The sequence below is a fragment of the Onychomys torridus genome, chromosome 2 (genome assembly GCF_903995425.1).
Source record: "Onychomys torridus chromosome 2, mOncTor1.1, whole genome shotgun sequence".
Taxonomy (NCBI): domain Eukaryota; kingdom Metazoa; phylum Chordata; class Mammalia; order Rodentia; family Cricetidae; genus Onychomys; species Onychomys torridus.
Genome location: NC_050444.1, coordinates 68,784,058 through 68,799,049, shown reverse-complemented (window position 1 = coordinate 68,799,049; position 14,992 = coordinate 68,784,058). Strand labels below are relative to the sequence as shown.

Sequence of the window (14,992 nt, the reverse complement as noted above, 5' to 3'; positions counted from 1 at the left end):
GATGACATCATTGCATCCTTGGGTATCTTCCTTAAGAATACCACCTACCCTCCCTGAGATAAGAGTTTCTTGTTGGCCTGGAGTTCACCAATTAGGCAAAATTTGTTGGCCAGTGAGCCCTCAGGGATCCTCCTGTCCCCACCTCCTCAGTGCTGGGGTCACAGGCACATGCCACCTCATCCAGCTTCTTTATATGGGTTCTGGGGATTGAACTCAGGTCTTTGTGCTTGCCAGGCAAGTCCTTTACCACCTGAGCCATCTCCTCAGCCCCAGAAACCAAACGAGTTTTATACTTCCATTTTTGAACGTTTTAAAAAGCCGTGGATTTGAGTTATTTTCATTTTTGACAAATAACACATTAATTCTCAATTCCCTCTCAACCAGGATTAATAAATGAAGCTGTCTTCCATACGCCTGTAGTTCTTTACTTTAGGTCTCTAGGCAAGAGCTGGGAAGGGACCTATTGGGATAGCAGGGTGATTAAGATTATCTTCCCGGAAACCTTTTGTAAAAACAGCCAGGTCAAAAGCCAACAGAGCTCCAGAGCAATTGGGTTTTGATGATAACTCAATAGTACCAATCCTTTCTCCTGTAAGCTCCTAGGAGTTGTAAATTGTGGATGCGTGCTTTCTTTATTTAAACTAGATCAAATTTGGTGGACTTCAGGAAAGGGGCAGTCATTTTCCTAGTTAGCTGTACAGAAGCCCAGAAGCCACCTGGACACAGGCAAGAGAAAAGGGGACACGGTCGCTGACTTTTGGAAGCTGGCACTTACCTGTGATCATGCTCAGTGCTGACAGGCAGGCTAAGGCTTGGATATCAAGATTCAGGCTCTGCAAATTTAAAGAAAAGTCTTTAATGGAGTCGAGCCACTCTCCAAATCCACGAAGGCACTGAAGTCGATGCAGGACAAGTCCATTGCAGAACACAAACTTATCTTCAGCAGTGTTTGACCTGGGGGTGGGCAGAGGAGGGAGAGGCACATTAAATAGGTCCTCTCAGTCTGGCTAACATGGCAACATCATAACACACAGGTACCAACATCAGCATGGGGCAGCACTGGAAAGTGTGTGCAGTCCTGCCATGAACAAAGGCGTGCTCCCGGGACTGAACAACCTGACCATCTGTCCGTGATAATGTCCTTAGGGAACAAGGGGTGACACACCTGCTGTCTAGTGCAAGAATCAATCAGCTGCTAGCTTGGCTGGGATGAAATGTGGAGAAGCAAGCACTCAGAGACTATCAAGGGGCAGTGGTTCCCAACCTATAGGTTGTAACCCCCTTGGCAGGGTCAAAAGACACTTTCACAGGGGTCACCTAAGACAATCTGGGTATCAGACATTTGCATTACAATTTAAATAGTAGCAAAATTAAAGTTATGAAGTAGCAATGAAAGTAATTTTATGGGGGGGGGGGTCACAGGAGTCCTTCATAACATCAGGCCAATTAGGGTTTCTCACAGGAGTGAGGAGAGGGTCATGAGACCCTTACCTGAGATCATAGTCACTGACTCCCTTCTGCTTTCATACACTTAGAAGTGCATAACACTGCTGCACCCTGTTACATGCAGTCAAGGGAGGTGTTGAAGTTAATAAAAGGTAGAAAACTGACTGAAAGGGGGGTGTCCATCTATGCAACTTTTGCAAGGTCATTATCCATGCTTGGTATGACTTTTTGGTGATACAGCTTTGGGGGAGGGCACCCACATTCCTGAAATCAAACCCTCACACATGCCCCTATTAGCCCAGTAAATATACGGGTTCCCCATCCTGAACTTGGATAAAAGCCTTTCTTTGGCCTATTGTTGGTACCCTCTCTGGGGTGAATAGACCTTTGTTATGAGGTTTCCTCAAGAAAAGTCATACAATTGCCTCTCTCTGCAGTGAACAGGAGACTTCCCTTTGGGGCTCCTGAGTCAAGGCTGCCCCTTATTTTCTTAAATGCCAGAAGCTGATAAGGCCGGAGGCTAGACACTACAATTCCATTATGCAGATTCAAAGCAACAAGTTTCTCCAAGTGCCAATCACAGAGTCCAAGGTGGCAGAGCACAGGATCTCCTTGAACTAAAATAAGGGGCTACAGAGGGCTGTTTCTAAATTTGCCAACGGTTTATGCTGTGTCTGCAACCATCCCCTTTCTCTCTCATAAAAGGGGCCCTGGAACCTCTACTTGGCCATGATGGCTTAGCAGGGTAACCTTGGGCGCTCCTTTCATCTCTCCGGACTTCCTTTCTCTTATCTATGGAACAGGAATTTAATCATAATTTCCTAAGGTTGCAGAGAGAATTAAAGAAAATGAAGATTTTTTTTTTTTTTTGAAAGCCCACGCACAGTGCCTAGCACACAAGAGGATTCAGAGTATTAGGTATAATGAATTCTCAATTCTGTGGGATCCTTACTCTAATCTTGGCTTTTCCTTAACTTTAAAATATCGTGCTTCATATTTCTCTCTCTAGGTCAATCGCGCACACACACAAGCCAGTGTCTTTCTAACTGTGCTTCTGGATGAATAGCTTTATTCATTCCTTCACTCAGCCGGTATTTACTGAGCACCAAAGATGAGCTGTTCTTGGAGACAGGCACTGCAGAGAGCTTGGTGAAGTGTGGCGTCCACCTGTATGGAGCTTATCTTCGGCCTAATCCCTTGCCATGTGCCTCAGATGACAGGCACATCTCTCCCAGCTCTCACACGCACTGGACTGGCTGCAAATTAAGCTAAACTTTGGCACTCTTGCTACAGCTCTATCCCATCTCTGCCTCAGATCCCCCCATTCAGGAGACAGATAGACAGAATGTTTCTACCTCAGAGTTTGAACGTGGACTTTCAACCACTGGCTTCAGAATCAAGAGAGTATAGCTAAAATAGATTTCAGTATTATTCTGTAGCCCGCAAGCTCAAGGCACAGGAGCTACACTTCACACATGAGTTTCTGATGCTATAATATGAAACAGAACCAGGTGGTAGAGAAGAGAAAGAGGGGAATGATGATTTTTCTTATAATATCTGGTGAAATGCAGGTACCATCTCTGAAATATGTATTGAAATGAAGCAAGGGAGATGGAATTCAATATGCCCTGGGTGAATAAAAACATATATATGAATGACATGTGTGGAGAGGAGTGTAGGTCTGAAGTTGAAGCTATCTGAAAAGTCACTTCCTATTGGGCATGGCAGTGCACACCTGAATCCCCAGTACTCTGGAGGTTGGAACAGGCAAGATTCCAAGCTCAAGGTCAGCTGTGAGTCTAAGGTCAGGCTAAGCTACCTAGTGAACCTATTTATCTATGAATGAATGAATAAATAAATAAATAAACAAATGATAGCTAGCTAGCTAGATGATGGACAGAATTCACATCCTCCTCATGTTTGCAGCCACTGAACACTAGAGAGTGGACCAAATCTTTTGACCCAAGAACTCAGCTGTGAAACTTTCAGAGGCTCATCAGGAATGTTTCAACAGTCACTTGTGAAATAGAAACTCATAAGGCAAACCCAGCATTTCTACAAACACCATCTGTACCCCAAGAACAGTCCTAGAGCCACAGACTTAAGAGACTACCACATCCATCCTCTATTTTGCATAGAAAAGTTCTGGATTCCTAGTGAGGCAACACTCTGTTCAGAGCCTTACATTGTGTCTACTCTTGTTGGACCTCAGACTGGAACCCAGGGTCCTGGATGCCACTCCACCATTCTTTATAGTTTCCACTGCTCAGTGTTTTAATGTTTGAATACATTTCATCTCTATTTTTCAATAAATGAGAAGGCTGAGGGAAGATAAAATAATAGAACATACCTGATGGAAAGTCTGAGAACAAACAGCTCCAAAAAGGCTGATTCTATAAGTAACGTCTGATCTTCTTTGGGGAGATCAGTGAATCCTGGGATCTTTTCTGCCCAGCTTCTGGACACATCAATGGAGGCCGTTAGGAGGTTGTAGAACTGCTGCACATGCTCAGCATCTGTGCCTGCAGTGGCCTGATCGGTGGGACAGTACTGGAAAATAATGCACAGACAGCATGAACCTGATTGCATGGGGATGGCGCCATCTTTTGAGACTGGCTCTGCCCAGATGTCAATGCCTAAATCTTACCCCCCTTTATAAAACCTATTAACATTCACAGTCTCAGCTGATCCTCCAATGGCCTTGGGACATAAAATAAAATGAATTTATTGTTATGATCCAATAGATAAAAGTCCCTTCAAGTCCCATCAGTGCAGGGTTTGTCGACGTCATCTGGGGAGCTTTATAAAGCACTTGTGTCTCAGTTCTGCCCCCAGAGAGGGCAATAAGTGGTCTGGAGTAAGGTCTGCCTGTTGGGAACTTTAAAAGCTCCACAGATGATACCACAGAGCATCCCATGGGAGAAACCACTGCCCACATGGAAACCACTGCCCTAGGGTCTTGGGTCTGAGTAGGCCTTCTGGCTCCATGGGTTTTGCTGTAGCATTGTGGCATCCCAAAAAGACGCCCTCAGTAAGGAGCCAGAGATTTTCAAAGTATAGTTTCTAGACCAGTAGTGTCAGCAACACTGGGTATTGTGCTAGAAATGGCAATCTCGGGCCTGCTTCATCAGAAACTCTGGAGGTGAGTGGGTCCAACAGACTGCTTCTTACAAAGCTGAGGGTTCTAATGTACATGGAAGTGTGAAAATCACATAGCTAACCAATAGGAGAAAAGATGATTAACTTTTGCTAGCTGTTGATGGATTGCTATGAGATAAATCTGGAAGTGTGTGTGTGTGTGTGTGTGTGTGTGTGTGTGTGTGTGTGTGTGTGTGTATTGGATGGGGGGTTCCTCTGTGGCAGAGTCCAGACAGCTGTATGCACCAGTCTTGGGGATTGTGACTGCTTGTATTAATCAAAATCAGACAAAATTTCAGGTGTGTAACTGTCACGTGGGGTGGGGTACATGTTCCTTATCACAGAAAGACATACTAGACAGCACAGACCTAGGAACCTGGGGGTAGAAGGTGGGGAGAAGAGGAAGACAGAGGAGGAGGGGGGAGGAAGATGAGGGGAGAAGACCTCTCTCAAGCTTTGGTCTACTCTGGTAAAGGTACAGGTTTGCCTGGCTCAATGGAGGCAAAACCGTTTCCACATCAGGCAGGATGATCTACATGGCACAATGAAGACCAAGGGAAGACAACAGCACAGAGATGTGAGAGCTGCAGTGTGAACAGGTGCCCCACTGCCGCCCCTGGTGGTGCCCCACTGCTGTCCTGGGTGGTGCCCCACTGCCTTCCCTGATGTTCCCTGGAAGAGCAGCTTCGTAGCCCTGCCCCTTGATCCTCACCAAGCAGGGCTTTTACTCTTTATTTTATAAGTGAGGAGACTCAGAGGAGCTGTGAAACTTTCCTGGGTTATGTAAGTGACAATGGTAGGCTTAAGGCCTGGGATTTTAAGTCCTATGCCTCTTGACTTCGGTTTTTATATTTAGAGACAGGGTCTTACTATGGGGCCACGGCTGGCCTGAAACTCACTACATAGACCACTACATAGGATGGCCTCAAACTTGCAGCAACCCTGCTGCCTCTGCCTCCTGAGTACTGGGACTACAAGCTGACTGTTAATATGTCTGGTGTTGGCTGGGGACGCAGCTTACTACTTACACGGAATGATTAAGGCTCTGATGTTTAATCCTCAGCACCCCTCACAGGTTCTGAAAAGGCTTGGCTGCAAAGGATCAGACTCACACCTTGTACATGTCAGGTAGGTGCTCTATCACTGAACTACATCCCCACTGACTTTATTTCTTTTTAGTGCAAGAATAGTCAGGGTGGGTGCCTCAGTTTGCCACAAAGCCCAGACCTGATTGGAGGAGAAACAGCTGACGAGAAGCCAATGAACAGCAAGGTGCTCCTGCAGAAACTGCCTCACGTGAAGAGCCACTAGAAGTAAATGGGTCTGTTTTTTCTGTTTACCCAGAAGTAGTAAAGATAGGAACCAATAGACATCAGATGTTGAGCCCATGGACCTTAACCCTATCTGGGCCCCTAATTTGTGAAATATTGTAGTGGGGGCCAGTTTTCTTCTTGATAGAGTAGAGATAATGACATCTTTGAAGCTCTTTTGTGTTTCTTTGGGAAGGGCCTGAGATGTAGAGTGAATTAAAAAGATGACAGTGATGTTACTGATAAAGAGTTCCAACAGGGTCACTACCCCTCACCTCCCACATTTATTGAATGGAGACTGTACTGTATTAAGCAGAAGCTTTCTCATTTTCACCTTAACCTTCTAAGGTCTTGTAACATCAGGTCTAGTTCAGAGCCCTGCTTCCTTTGTTCACAACAATCCCACAGTTTACCTGGGATTTTATGAGGTCTCAGATACTGAGTGGTATCATGGAGCGTGGGAACAAGTCCAGGAAATGGAGGCAGCTCCCTTCTGGAGGACATTTGAAAAGACCATGAGACCCTGAGTGAGTCCGCCATCTTTTTTTTTTTTTTTTTTTAAACATGTACTCTCTTAACTGGAGAAGAGTTGAGAAAAGAGATCAGCTGTGCATCTCTAGACAAGTCACAGAGCAACTGCTCTGTGCCTGTTGTAGTCTCTGGGTATCCAGCGGATTAGCTAATTGCTATGATTCCCCTGCCTCATGCATTCAAAGGTTGTAAATACTGCTAAGTCACACCAGGTATGATGTCATGGCCTAGACTTGGACTCTGGTCGTGCATGAGCTTGTTGTTCAATAGTGGGTTGAGTGGAGGGAGAAAAACCTAAAGGACTTGCAAACTCCCCACTGGGAATAGGAACCGCAATTTACCACTTCCTGTATTGGCTTCCCCAAAACCAGGGCTCAGGAATCAACAACAGTTCTGCTTCCAGTATTTGCTCAGAACCCACCAGAGCAAGCAGTTTTCTCCAGGGTTCTCTGCAGGCCCAAGGCCTGCTGGGCTTACAGTTCATGCCTCCTGCTCTGGTAAGAGCAGCCCCTGCCTGCTTGGGGCATGAACTTTACTTTGACAGAACTCAGCAAGGGAAAAAATTCAAAAACAAAACACAGAACAAAACCCCACAGGCCCAGCTTGCCTACCTGCAAACCCTTTGGGATTCACCTGCAGTCATTCTTGTCCAAGTCCCAGAATTCTGGAACCAAAATTAGATGCAACCTGAGCTACCAGTAGCAGGTGGGGAGAGAAGGATCATGTATGTTCCTCTGAACATAGAATTTAAAGAAACAGGCCAAAGATTCCAGATATTCTGCCTGGCCGAGCCACTTAAGCCTGGAAGTGGAAGAGCTGGACCCCCATCTGTGCCTACATACAGTCCCTACAACTCTGGGCAAGATACCCTAAGGTATTTGTTCACTGATTATTCCACTGAAACAGGTCAAATAGAGAAAGATTGTTCTAAACAAACATTTCTCTCTGTCTCTGCTAGTGTTTAATGCCAGCCTATCAGGACACTTGATCCGACAGAGTCCGGCTTTAGCTCTAGGCAGGATGTAGCAGCACCTTCACTGACAGCCACGGCAGATGGAGATTTCTACGAGGCCCTAGGAGGAGAACTGTTTGCTGCACACAACAGCAAATGGATACGGGTTTTAACCCAAACAGCCTGCACAATGCATTCAGTAGCAACTGTGGGGGTCAGGTTTCAGCAGTTGCCTAGGCCCTTAAGTTATTCAGCTAGAGAAAAGCACTCTGAAAAATTAGTCACGTGATGCTTTAATAGCAGAATGGAGCTGAATATGTATCGCACTTTCAGCTCTTGATAAATATATGAAATATATGAAGGAAATGGATTCCCTTCCCACCCCCCCTTAGGATGTGACTTTTCTCTCATGTGATCATTATATGAGTCAAACTGTGTATATACATAGTCTTGGGTTTTTGTACTTTAAAGAGTGACATTTTAGGGCTGGAGAAATGGCTGAGTGCACAAAACACTTGCTATGCAATCATGAAGAACTTCTATAAAACTCAGGTAGACACGATGGTCCACCCATAATTCCTAACCTGCTAAAGGTGTAGAGACAAGGGATCCCTGAAGCAAGCTTAGCTAGATCCAGGTTCACAAGAGACCCTTTCTCAAAACATATGGTGGAGAGTGATGGAGGAAGACACCAGACATCAATCTTTGGACTCCACCAGCCATGTGCATGTTCACCCCACACATGTACCCATGTACACTGGAACACATGCATACACTACACATAGGCTGATAAATAAAATAAATTTAAAGCCACATTTTAAAAATTGGTAATGAAAAAGATTGGTGATGAATATATTTTTCCCAACTTTCTTTTTTTTGATCTGTCTGTGCCCCTCTATTAGAAAAACTAAAAGCAAAACAAAACAAAACAAAAATCACAAACCAAAACCCCAAAAAAGTGTCCCTCCTGCCACTAATGGTATTACTGTGGGTGATGTTTTCAGTACCTTTTTCCTCTTTCAATGGCAGTAAACTCCAAGAGGGCAGAGCTTTCTCAGATCAACCATCCATGTGCTGCCCTATATATTTTTTAAGTGAATTTAATGCTTCCTGGAAACTTTATAGCTCATCCTTTCTCATCCCTAAGTAAAGTTGAATTGTCATTATTAAACTACATTGGTGGCTCTCAAACCTTACAAAGCCAAAGAATCATCTGAGGCTCCTATTAAGATAAAGATTATTTCTTTCAAGTCTTAAATCAGTAGGTCTGGGAGTGACCTGGGGGAAACCTGCAAGTTAAAGCAAACACTGCCGTTCTTTGTGGTTGAGGCACTCTGGGTACCACACCCAAGGAGATGCTGGCCTGGAGGTAGTCTGAGTACCACACCCAGGGAGATGCTGGCCTGGAAGCAGTCTGGGTACCACACACAATGAGATGCTGGCCTTGAGGCAGTCTGGGTACCACACACAAGGAGATGCTGGCCTGGAGGCAGTCTGGGTACCACATCCAGGGAGATGCTAGCCTGGAGGCAGTCTGGGTACCACACTCAGGGAGATGCTGGCCTGGAGGCAGTCTGGGTACCACATCCAGGGAGATGCTGGCCTGGAGGCAGTCTGGGTACCACATAAAAGGAGATGCTGGCCTTGAGGCAGTCTGGGTACCACACACAAGGAGATGCTGGCCTGGAGGCAGTCTGGGTACCACATCCAGGGAGATGCTAGCCTGGAGGCAGTCTGGGTACCACACTCAGGGAGATGCTGGCCTGGAGGCAGTCTGGGTACCACATCCAGGGAGATGCTGGCCTGGAGGCAGTCTGGGTACCACATAAAAGGAGATGCTGGCCTGGAGGTAGTCTGGGTACCACATCCAGGGAGATGCTGGCCTGGAGGCAGTCTGGGTACCACACACAAGGAGATGCTGGCCTGGAGGCAGTCTGGGTACCACACACAAGGAGATGCTGGCCTGGAGGTAGTCTGGGTACCACACTCAAGGAGATGCTGGCCTGGAGGCAGTCTAGGTACCACACACAAGGAGATGCTGGCCTGGAGGCAGTCTGGGTACCACATCAAGGGAGATGCTGGTCCATATTCATAGTGGAACTCTAGGTGTCAGCTTCAGTGATGGGAGGGTTAGGGACTAAGAGGACTAGGAGAGATCACAGCTGTGCACTTGGTCTAACCTCATCACCACTCACACTGAAGGCCTTCATGGTGGGAGCTGGCTGATGCCATGCAGTGAATTGCCTGGGAAACGTCTTCCCCAAAGCGTCTTGAAACCAGTATTTGTAGGCTTCATGCTGTGGTCTCTGTAAGTCTAACATGTGGTAGCCATGTTGGGTCTTAAGGCTACCTCATTAGCATTTAAGTGACATTTGCTGGTGTCTGGTTTGATGTGAGCAATGGTTCTCCCAGTTGCAGTCTGTTACTGCACTAAGTGGCACGGATTACCAGAAAACATCCTAGCGTGCTGAAAAATACTTGGAGTGACCAACTAATGAGGACATTAAGTATATTTCCTCATTAGTAATTATGCAGGCACTGAAGCCAAGCCCGGGATCTATATATACTTGTATTGCTAAATTAAAAGCAACTGTGGGGCAGGGAATAGCAGCATCGCGGGTAGAAACAAATCAAATGTGACATGTTTTGACTGCGCTGATGTACAATGATCTGAGCTCATTTTTGAGGGAGAGAAGTTTGGCCCACAGGAGAAGTGCAGGTTCCAGAGCCAGGAATGCGTCACAGAGCTCAGGAGTGCTCGTCCTGGCCTCTTAAAACATTCACTCCCTCTGTGCCTTGGAACAAAACCCTTCCTTTTTCCACATTCAGGGAGAAAAGGGTTCACTCAGTTTCCACCTTTAAGGCACATATCTTGCCACATGGAGATTAAAAAGCACTGGCTGGCAGACACTTTCTTCTTTCTCTATGGACCCAATCACTGGGGGAGCAGCTAGTACTGTTAGAAGATTGTATTGGCCAAATCAACTGTCAGCCTCAAACTTGACAGGACAACTTTATGTGTAACATACAATAAGCTATGAATGCATACTAAAATGTTAATATCAGTAGCGGAGAGAGGGATTGGGTGACTGCCAATGTACAGAAAACAATGTGTTCCTTTGTATTTACTTCTGAATGAATTGATTAAAAAAAAAGATAAAAGGCTGGAGAAATAGCTCAGAGGTTTAGAGCACTTGCTGATTTTTCAGAGGACCTAAGTTCAACTCCCAGCACCCACATGAGAGCTCACAAGCATCTAACTCCAGTTCCAAGGGATCAGATGCCCTCTTCTGACCTCTTCGGGCACCAGGTACCCATGTGGTACACAGACATACACACAAGGAAAACACTCAAAAACATAAAAAATAAATCTAATAAAAGTGACGTAATACTACCATATAATACTATACCATAAATGTGATGGTATAATATAAATATATATTACTAGTATTTTAGTTTAAAAAAAATCAAATGAAATTTCTACTTAAAAAACAACCTAGTACATTGTCATTAACTAGCAGGGATCATATGATGGCACAGAAGCATCCCCTTGAGTGGCTGTGTCTCATCTCAGCCCTGCCACCAGTCTCAGGCCACAGAAATGCCCCTGCTGAGCCTTCATTTATTTCTCTGAAAACACAGCAAGGGGGGGGGGGTTGTCTTAGATGATCTCAAGGTCATTCAGTGCTGTGATTTCATAATTATAAATCTTTAAGGGGATGGTATTATACAAGCTTAATTTCAGGCAACGACAACCTTTAAATAAAGTACTGGCATCATAATTTTGGTGGCAGAATTGAGAGCTTATGTGAAAAGGATTTACGATGGTGTCTGACTCTAACATTTTATTTCATTCATTTAGAGAAGTTCTTTTCTTTTTCTTATTTGCTTACTTTTGTGTATGTGTGTGGGCACTCCAGTGCCATGGTGTGGGGTTTGTTTGTCTTCATTTATCATGCAGGTTCTGGGGACTGAATTCAGGCCATCAGGGTTGGCAGCAAAAGCCTTTACCCATTGAGCCATCTTGCCTGTTTTATTAACTTTTTGTTTTAAGGGTGTGTCTGTGTATCTGTATGTAAGGGTATAAGCATATGTGTGTATGCCTATGTGTGTGTGTGGAGACCAGAGGTCAATGTCCTGTGAGTTCCTTGACAATTCTCCACCTTTAAAATTTTCTAATCATTTGAAAAATATTAATTTTTTTGAAAATGTTATCGATGCATTATCTTAGCCACTTTCTATTTGGAGACCCCATAACCAAGGCAACTCATAAAAGAAAGCATTTGATTGGGGTTTGCACATGGCAGGGAGCATTGTGGCACACATGATACTGAAGCACTAGTTCTGAGCTATATCCTAATCTGTAGGCTGAGAGAAAGAACCTGGGCCTGGTTCTTTAAAGCCTCAAAGCCCATCCCCAGTGACATGCTTCCTCCAACAAGGCCACACCTACTCCAACAAGTCCATACCTCCTAATCCTTCTCAAACAGTGTCACTCCTTGGTAACTAAGCACTCAAATAATATGATTCTATGGGGGACATTCTTATTCAAACCACCATATACATACAATATACTTTCATCATATTCACCCCCAATTCCTCTCCCTAATCCATTCTATGTTTGGGAAAGAGTCTTACATGTAACCTGGAGCTCACCATTGGCTAGATTGGATGGCCAGTAAATCCAAGCAATCCTGGGACATGGCCACCTCACCAGCTCTAGAATTTCAAGTGTATGCTACTGGGGATTTGAACTCAGGTATTCATGCTGGGGTGGTATGCCACTTCACCAACTTTAGACATCTCCTCAGCACCATTTCTAATATTTTGATAGGTAACAAAGTCATGTTACATAATCATGTAAGTTACACACACACACACACACACACACACACACACTACACATTCTTGTATATTTTTGCAAGTGCTTACATTAAGGAACCAAAAAGTAAACCTCAGGATCATAAAGTCTTAAAAGTTGGAAAGGACTTAATGTCATGCAGACAACCTTTCCCTTTATGGAGAATCCTGTCATGTGCTGTCCTTGGTTACTCCTTGGTTTGCTGACCTCACTCTGACAGCAGTTGTTTCTGGATCAGAGAACTTGCCCTCAGAGCAGCTTTGAAGGCATGCCCTTCCACCCCCGCCACCATCTTCTTTCTCTAGATTTACCAGTGGGAACAGAAGTATTTTTTTCTTTTTGATACAGAAGAGAGAGAGTGAGAGTGACCTAATTCCTACAAGCCTCCCTTTTCTATGTATCTTCCTTTTTTTCTCCAACCATCTCTCATAATTTTCCAGAAACAGTGTAGCTACATTCCCCCTTAAATTGGCCTTGGATTAGACTCAATCCTTGAAGTGTGATCTGAAAGGACAGAGTCCATGGGACCATATGGAATTGAATTCTGGTCCCATACTTCTCCTACCACAGCAGGTAATTTAGCACCTCTCCCTGCTTCCACATACACACACTTGGTTGGATCATACTGAGTGTCTGTGGAATAAACTCCTGAATGAACCACTGACAAGCCAAGGCTCTCCCCTTTAACAAGATCTAAATGTTGAGCTTCACATTTATTTCTGTTAACTTTCTTCGTGATGGTTTCAGCCCTTCCTGTTCCAACCTGTCGAGATCGTTCTGAATGTTGATACTGACATCCATCATATTAGCAGATTCCTCCCAGCTTTCTGTCATCTGCAAATGTGATCAGCATGCTCCTGTGTCTTCTTCCAAGTTTTTGATGAAAGCTCACTGTATTTTTTTAAAAGTCTTTTAATTTAGTTGATTTTGGTCCAATTTTTGATAATTTTGTAGAGCTAGCTAAATGCAGGAGAACCCAAGCGATGAAGTTCAACCTGATTCCAAAACAATGCAATTAAAATAAATATGCTTTGTAAAATTGAGGTAGGCCTCATAGGTAACATCTGTATGACCCAGACTTTGGCATTGGCAATCTGTATTTGGGGCAAAGCTAACAACTAAATTGGATAAATGTTTGTTGATGAAGATGATGACTCCAGACTAACAGACTGAACAGTGCAGAGACAAGCAAACACACAGGATTGATTTTTTTCAATGTAGAGACAGTTCCCAGCTGGGACAACTCAACGTACTAAGGAGATTTTGCCACTGCATGAGAAATTAGGCCATGGAGACTGATAATTAGATAGTTTGGGGATACAACATCATTCTCGGGGAGGCAACTTTTCTGGATTGACCATCAGTAGCAATGGTAAAAGCCATGGGACGAGGCCAGATTGCATGACACAGCCTTAGCTAAAGCAGCACCTATAAGCTTCATGGATGCAGATGAACTGCAGAGGGAGAGGCAGAGGTGCTTTGGGGAGGAGAGTCTTCATGTCCAAATAGTATTTCCCACCTACTATGAGTGTGACCTCTAATCTGACCTCTGATAGATGTGTTCTGCTTAGTGACCTTGGGCCAGTCAACTCTTTCACTTCTCTTTGTTTTGATTCTCTTATAGGACCGTGGGGATAATACTTCTTATCTTAACGATGTTGCTACATGACACTGGACTGTGTAGTGCCTATACTTATTAGCACATTTGATAAATGGCCAGAGTAAAAAGTTGATCAAAGTAATGACATACCAGGTACCATGCTGAAGTTTTGACAAATGTCATCATATTTAATCTTCACAAACTATCTTGGGAAGCAGATAATATTACCAAATAACAAAGATGAGGAAACTGAGGCATTAAAAGATCAGTTTCTCAAGGTCACCCAGCTAGTAAATGTGGGCAATGGGATTTTCATCTAGACTTGCCTGCTTTCAAAGCCTGAGCCCTGAGTCAGTGCATTATTCTGTTATACTGTTATACTATTTGAGACTTGACTTTCATCAAGAGATGCTACTTAAAATCAGAATAAGAGTCCTCAACCTTTGGTGCTAAGGATCTACCATGCTACTTATAGGGAGGCTTGTGATCAGGTGTAGAGAAGGCTTTGCTGCCTAGGATGAGGGTAGGGAGGAGGGCAAGAGTCTCTCAGCATGTATGCTATCATCTCTGTCAACACTACAACCTAAAAGGAGGCCACATAGCAAAGGCATACTCCTGTTCCTTGCCAAGCATTCACCCAGATGCTGGAATGCTGAATTAGCCATGGGGAAGGCAATCAGATCAACCAATGGGAGACCCCCACACTGGCCTTTCTTCATTTGTGTTTCTAAGCTTGTCTTCAAGTGGAGGTAATACCCCTTACAGCTTGTAGCTCTTTCAAGGGTGCAATGAGACAGCATGATACAGTGTCTCATATTCTAACATGAAGGCTTATTCAGGAACTAGACATTTTTTCCCCTTCTTCCATCTGTACTGACTATATTTTACTAGAACTCTGCTTTTCAAAGTCTTATAAAAATGGCCTTATTGTGCTGTAATTTTTCTCAAAAGTCTTTTATGGCCCTTCTTAGGGAAATTTGCAGGCTTCATGTGTGGGGCATTTACCCACCAACCCCACAGTTCCCCAGAGTTTTCTTGAGTGTGAGCAGCAGGAAATATTAGAAGGATTTATAGTGTGGAGATAAACAGATAGAAAATACAGGATAGCCTCGAGAGGGCCTGGAACCTATTCCAACAGGCCCGACTGTCTCTGC

At 44.4% G+C, this 14,992-nt stretch overlaps 1 protein-coding gene across 3 annotated transcripts in view; it reads right to left on the bottom strand.

Annotated features, from left to right (window-relative positions):
* The window catches only part of Nr4a3 (nuclear receptor subfamily 4 group A member 3), a 38,353-nt gene that overhangs the window by 10,950 nt on the left and 12,411 nt on the right, over nucleotides 1–14,992 (bottom strand). For all 3 annotated transcript variants that reach the window (XM_036179282.1, XM_036179281.1, XM_036179283.1), the window contains exons 6-7: nucleotides 3,797–3,996; nucleotides 776–954 (exon numbers count right to left, since the gene is read on the bottom strand). In XM_036179282.1, coding sequence (XP_036035175.1) covers nucleotides 776–954; nucleotides 3,797–3,996 — 379 coding nt within the window. The remainder of the gene's footprint in view (nucleotides 1–775; nucleotides 955–3,796; nucleotides 3,997–14,992) is intronic.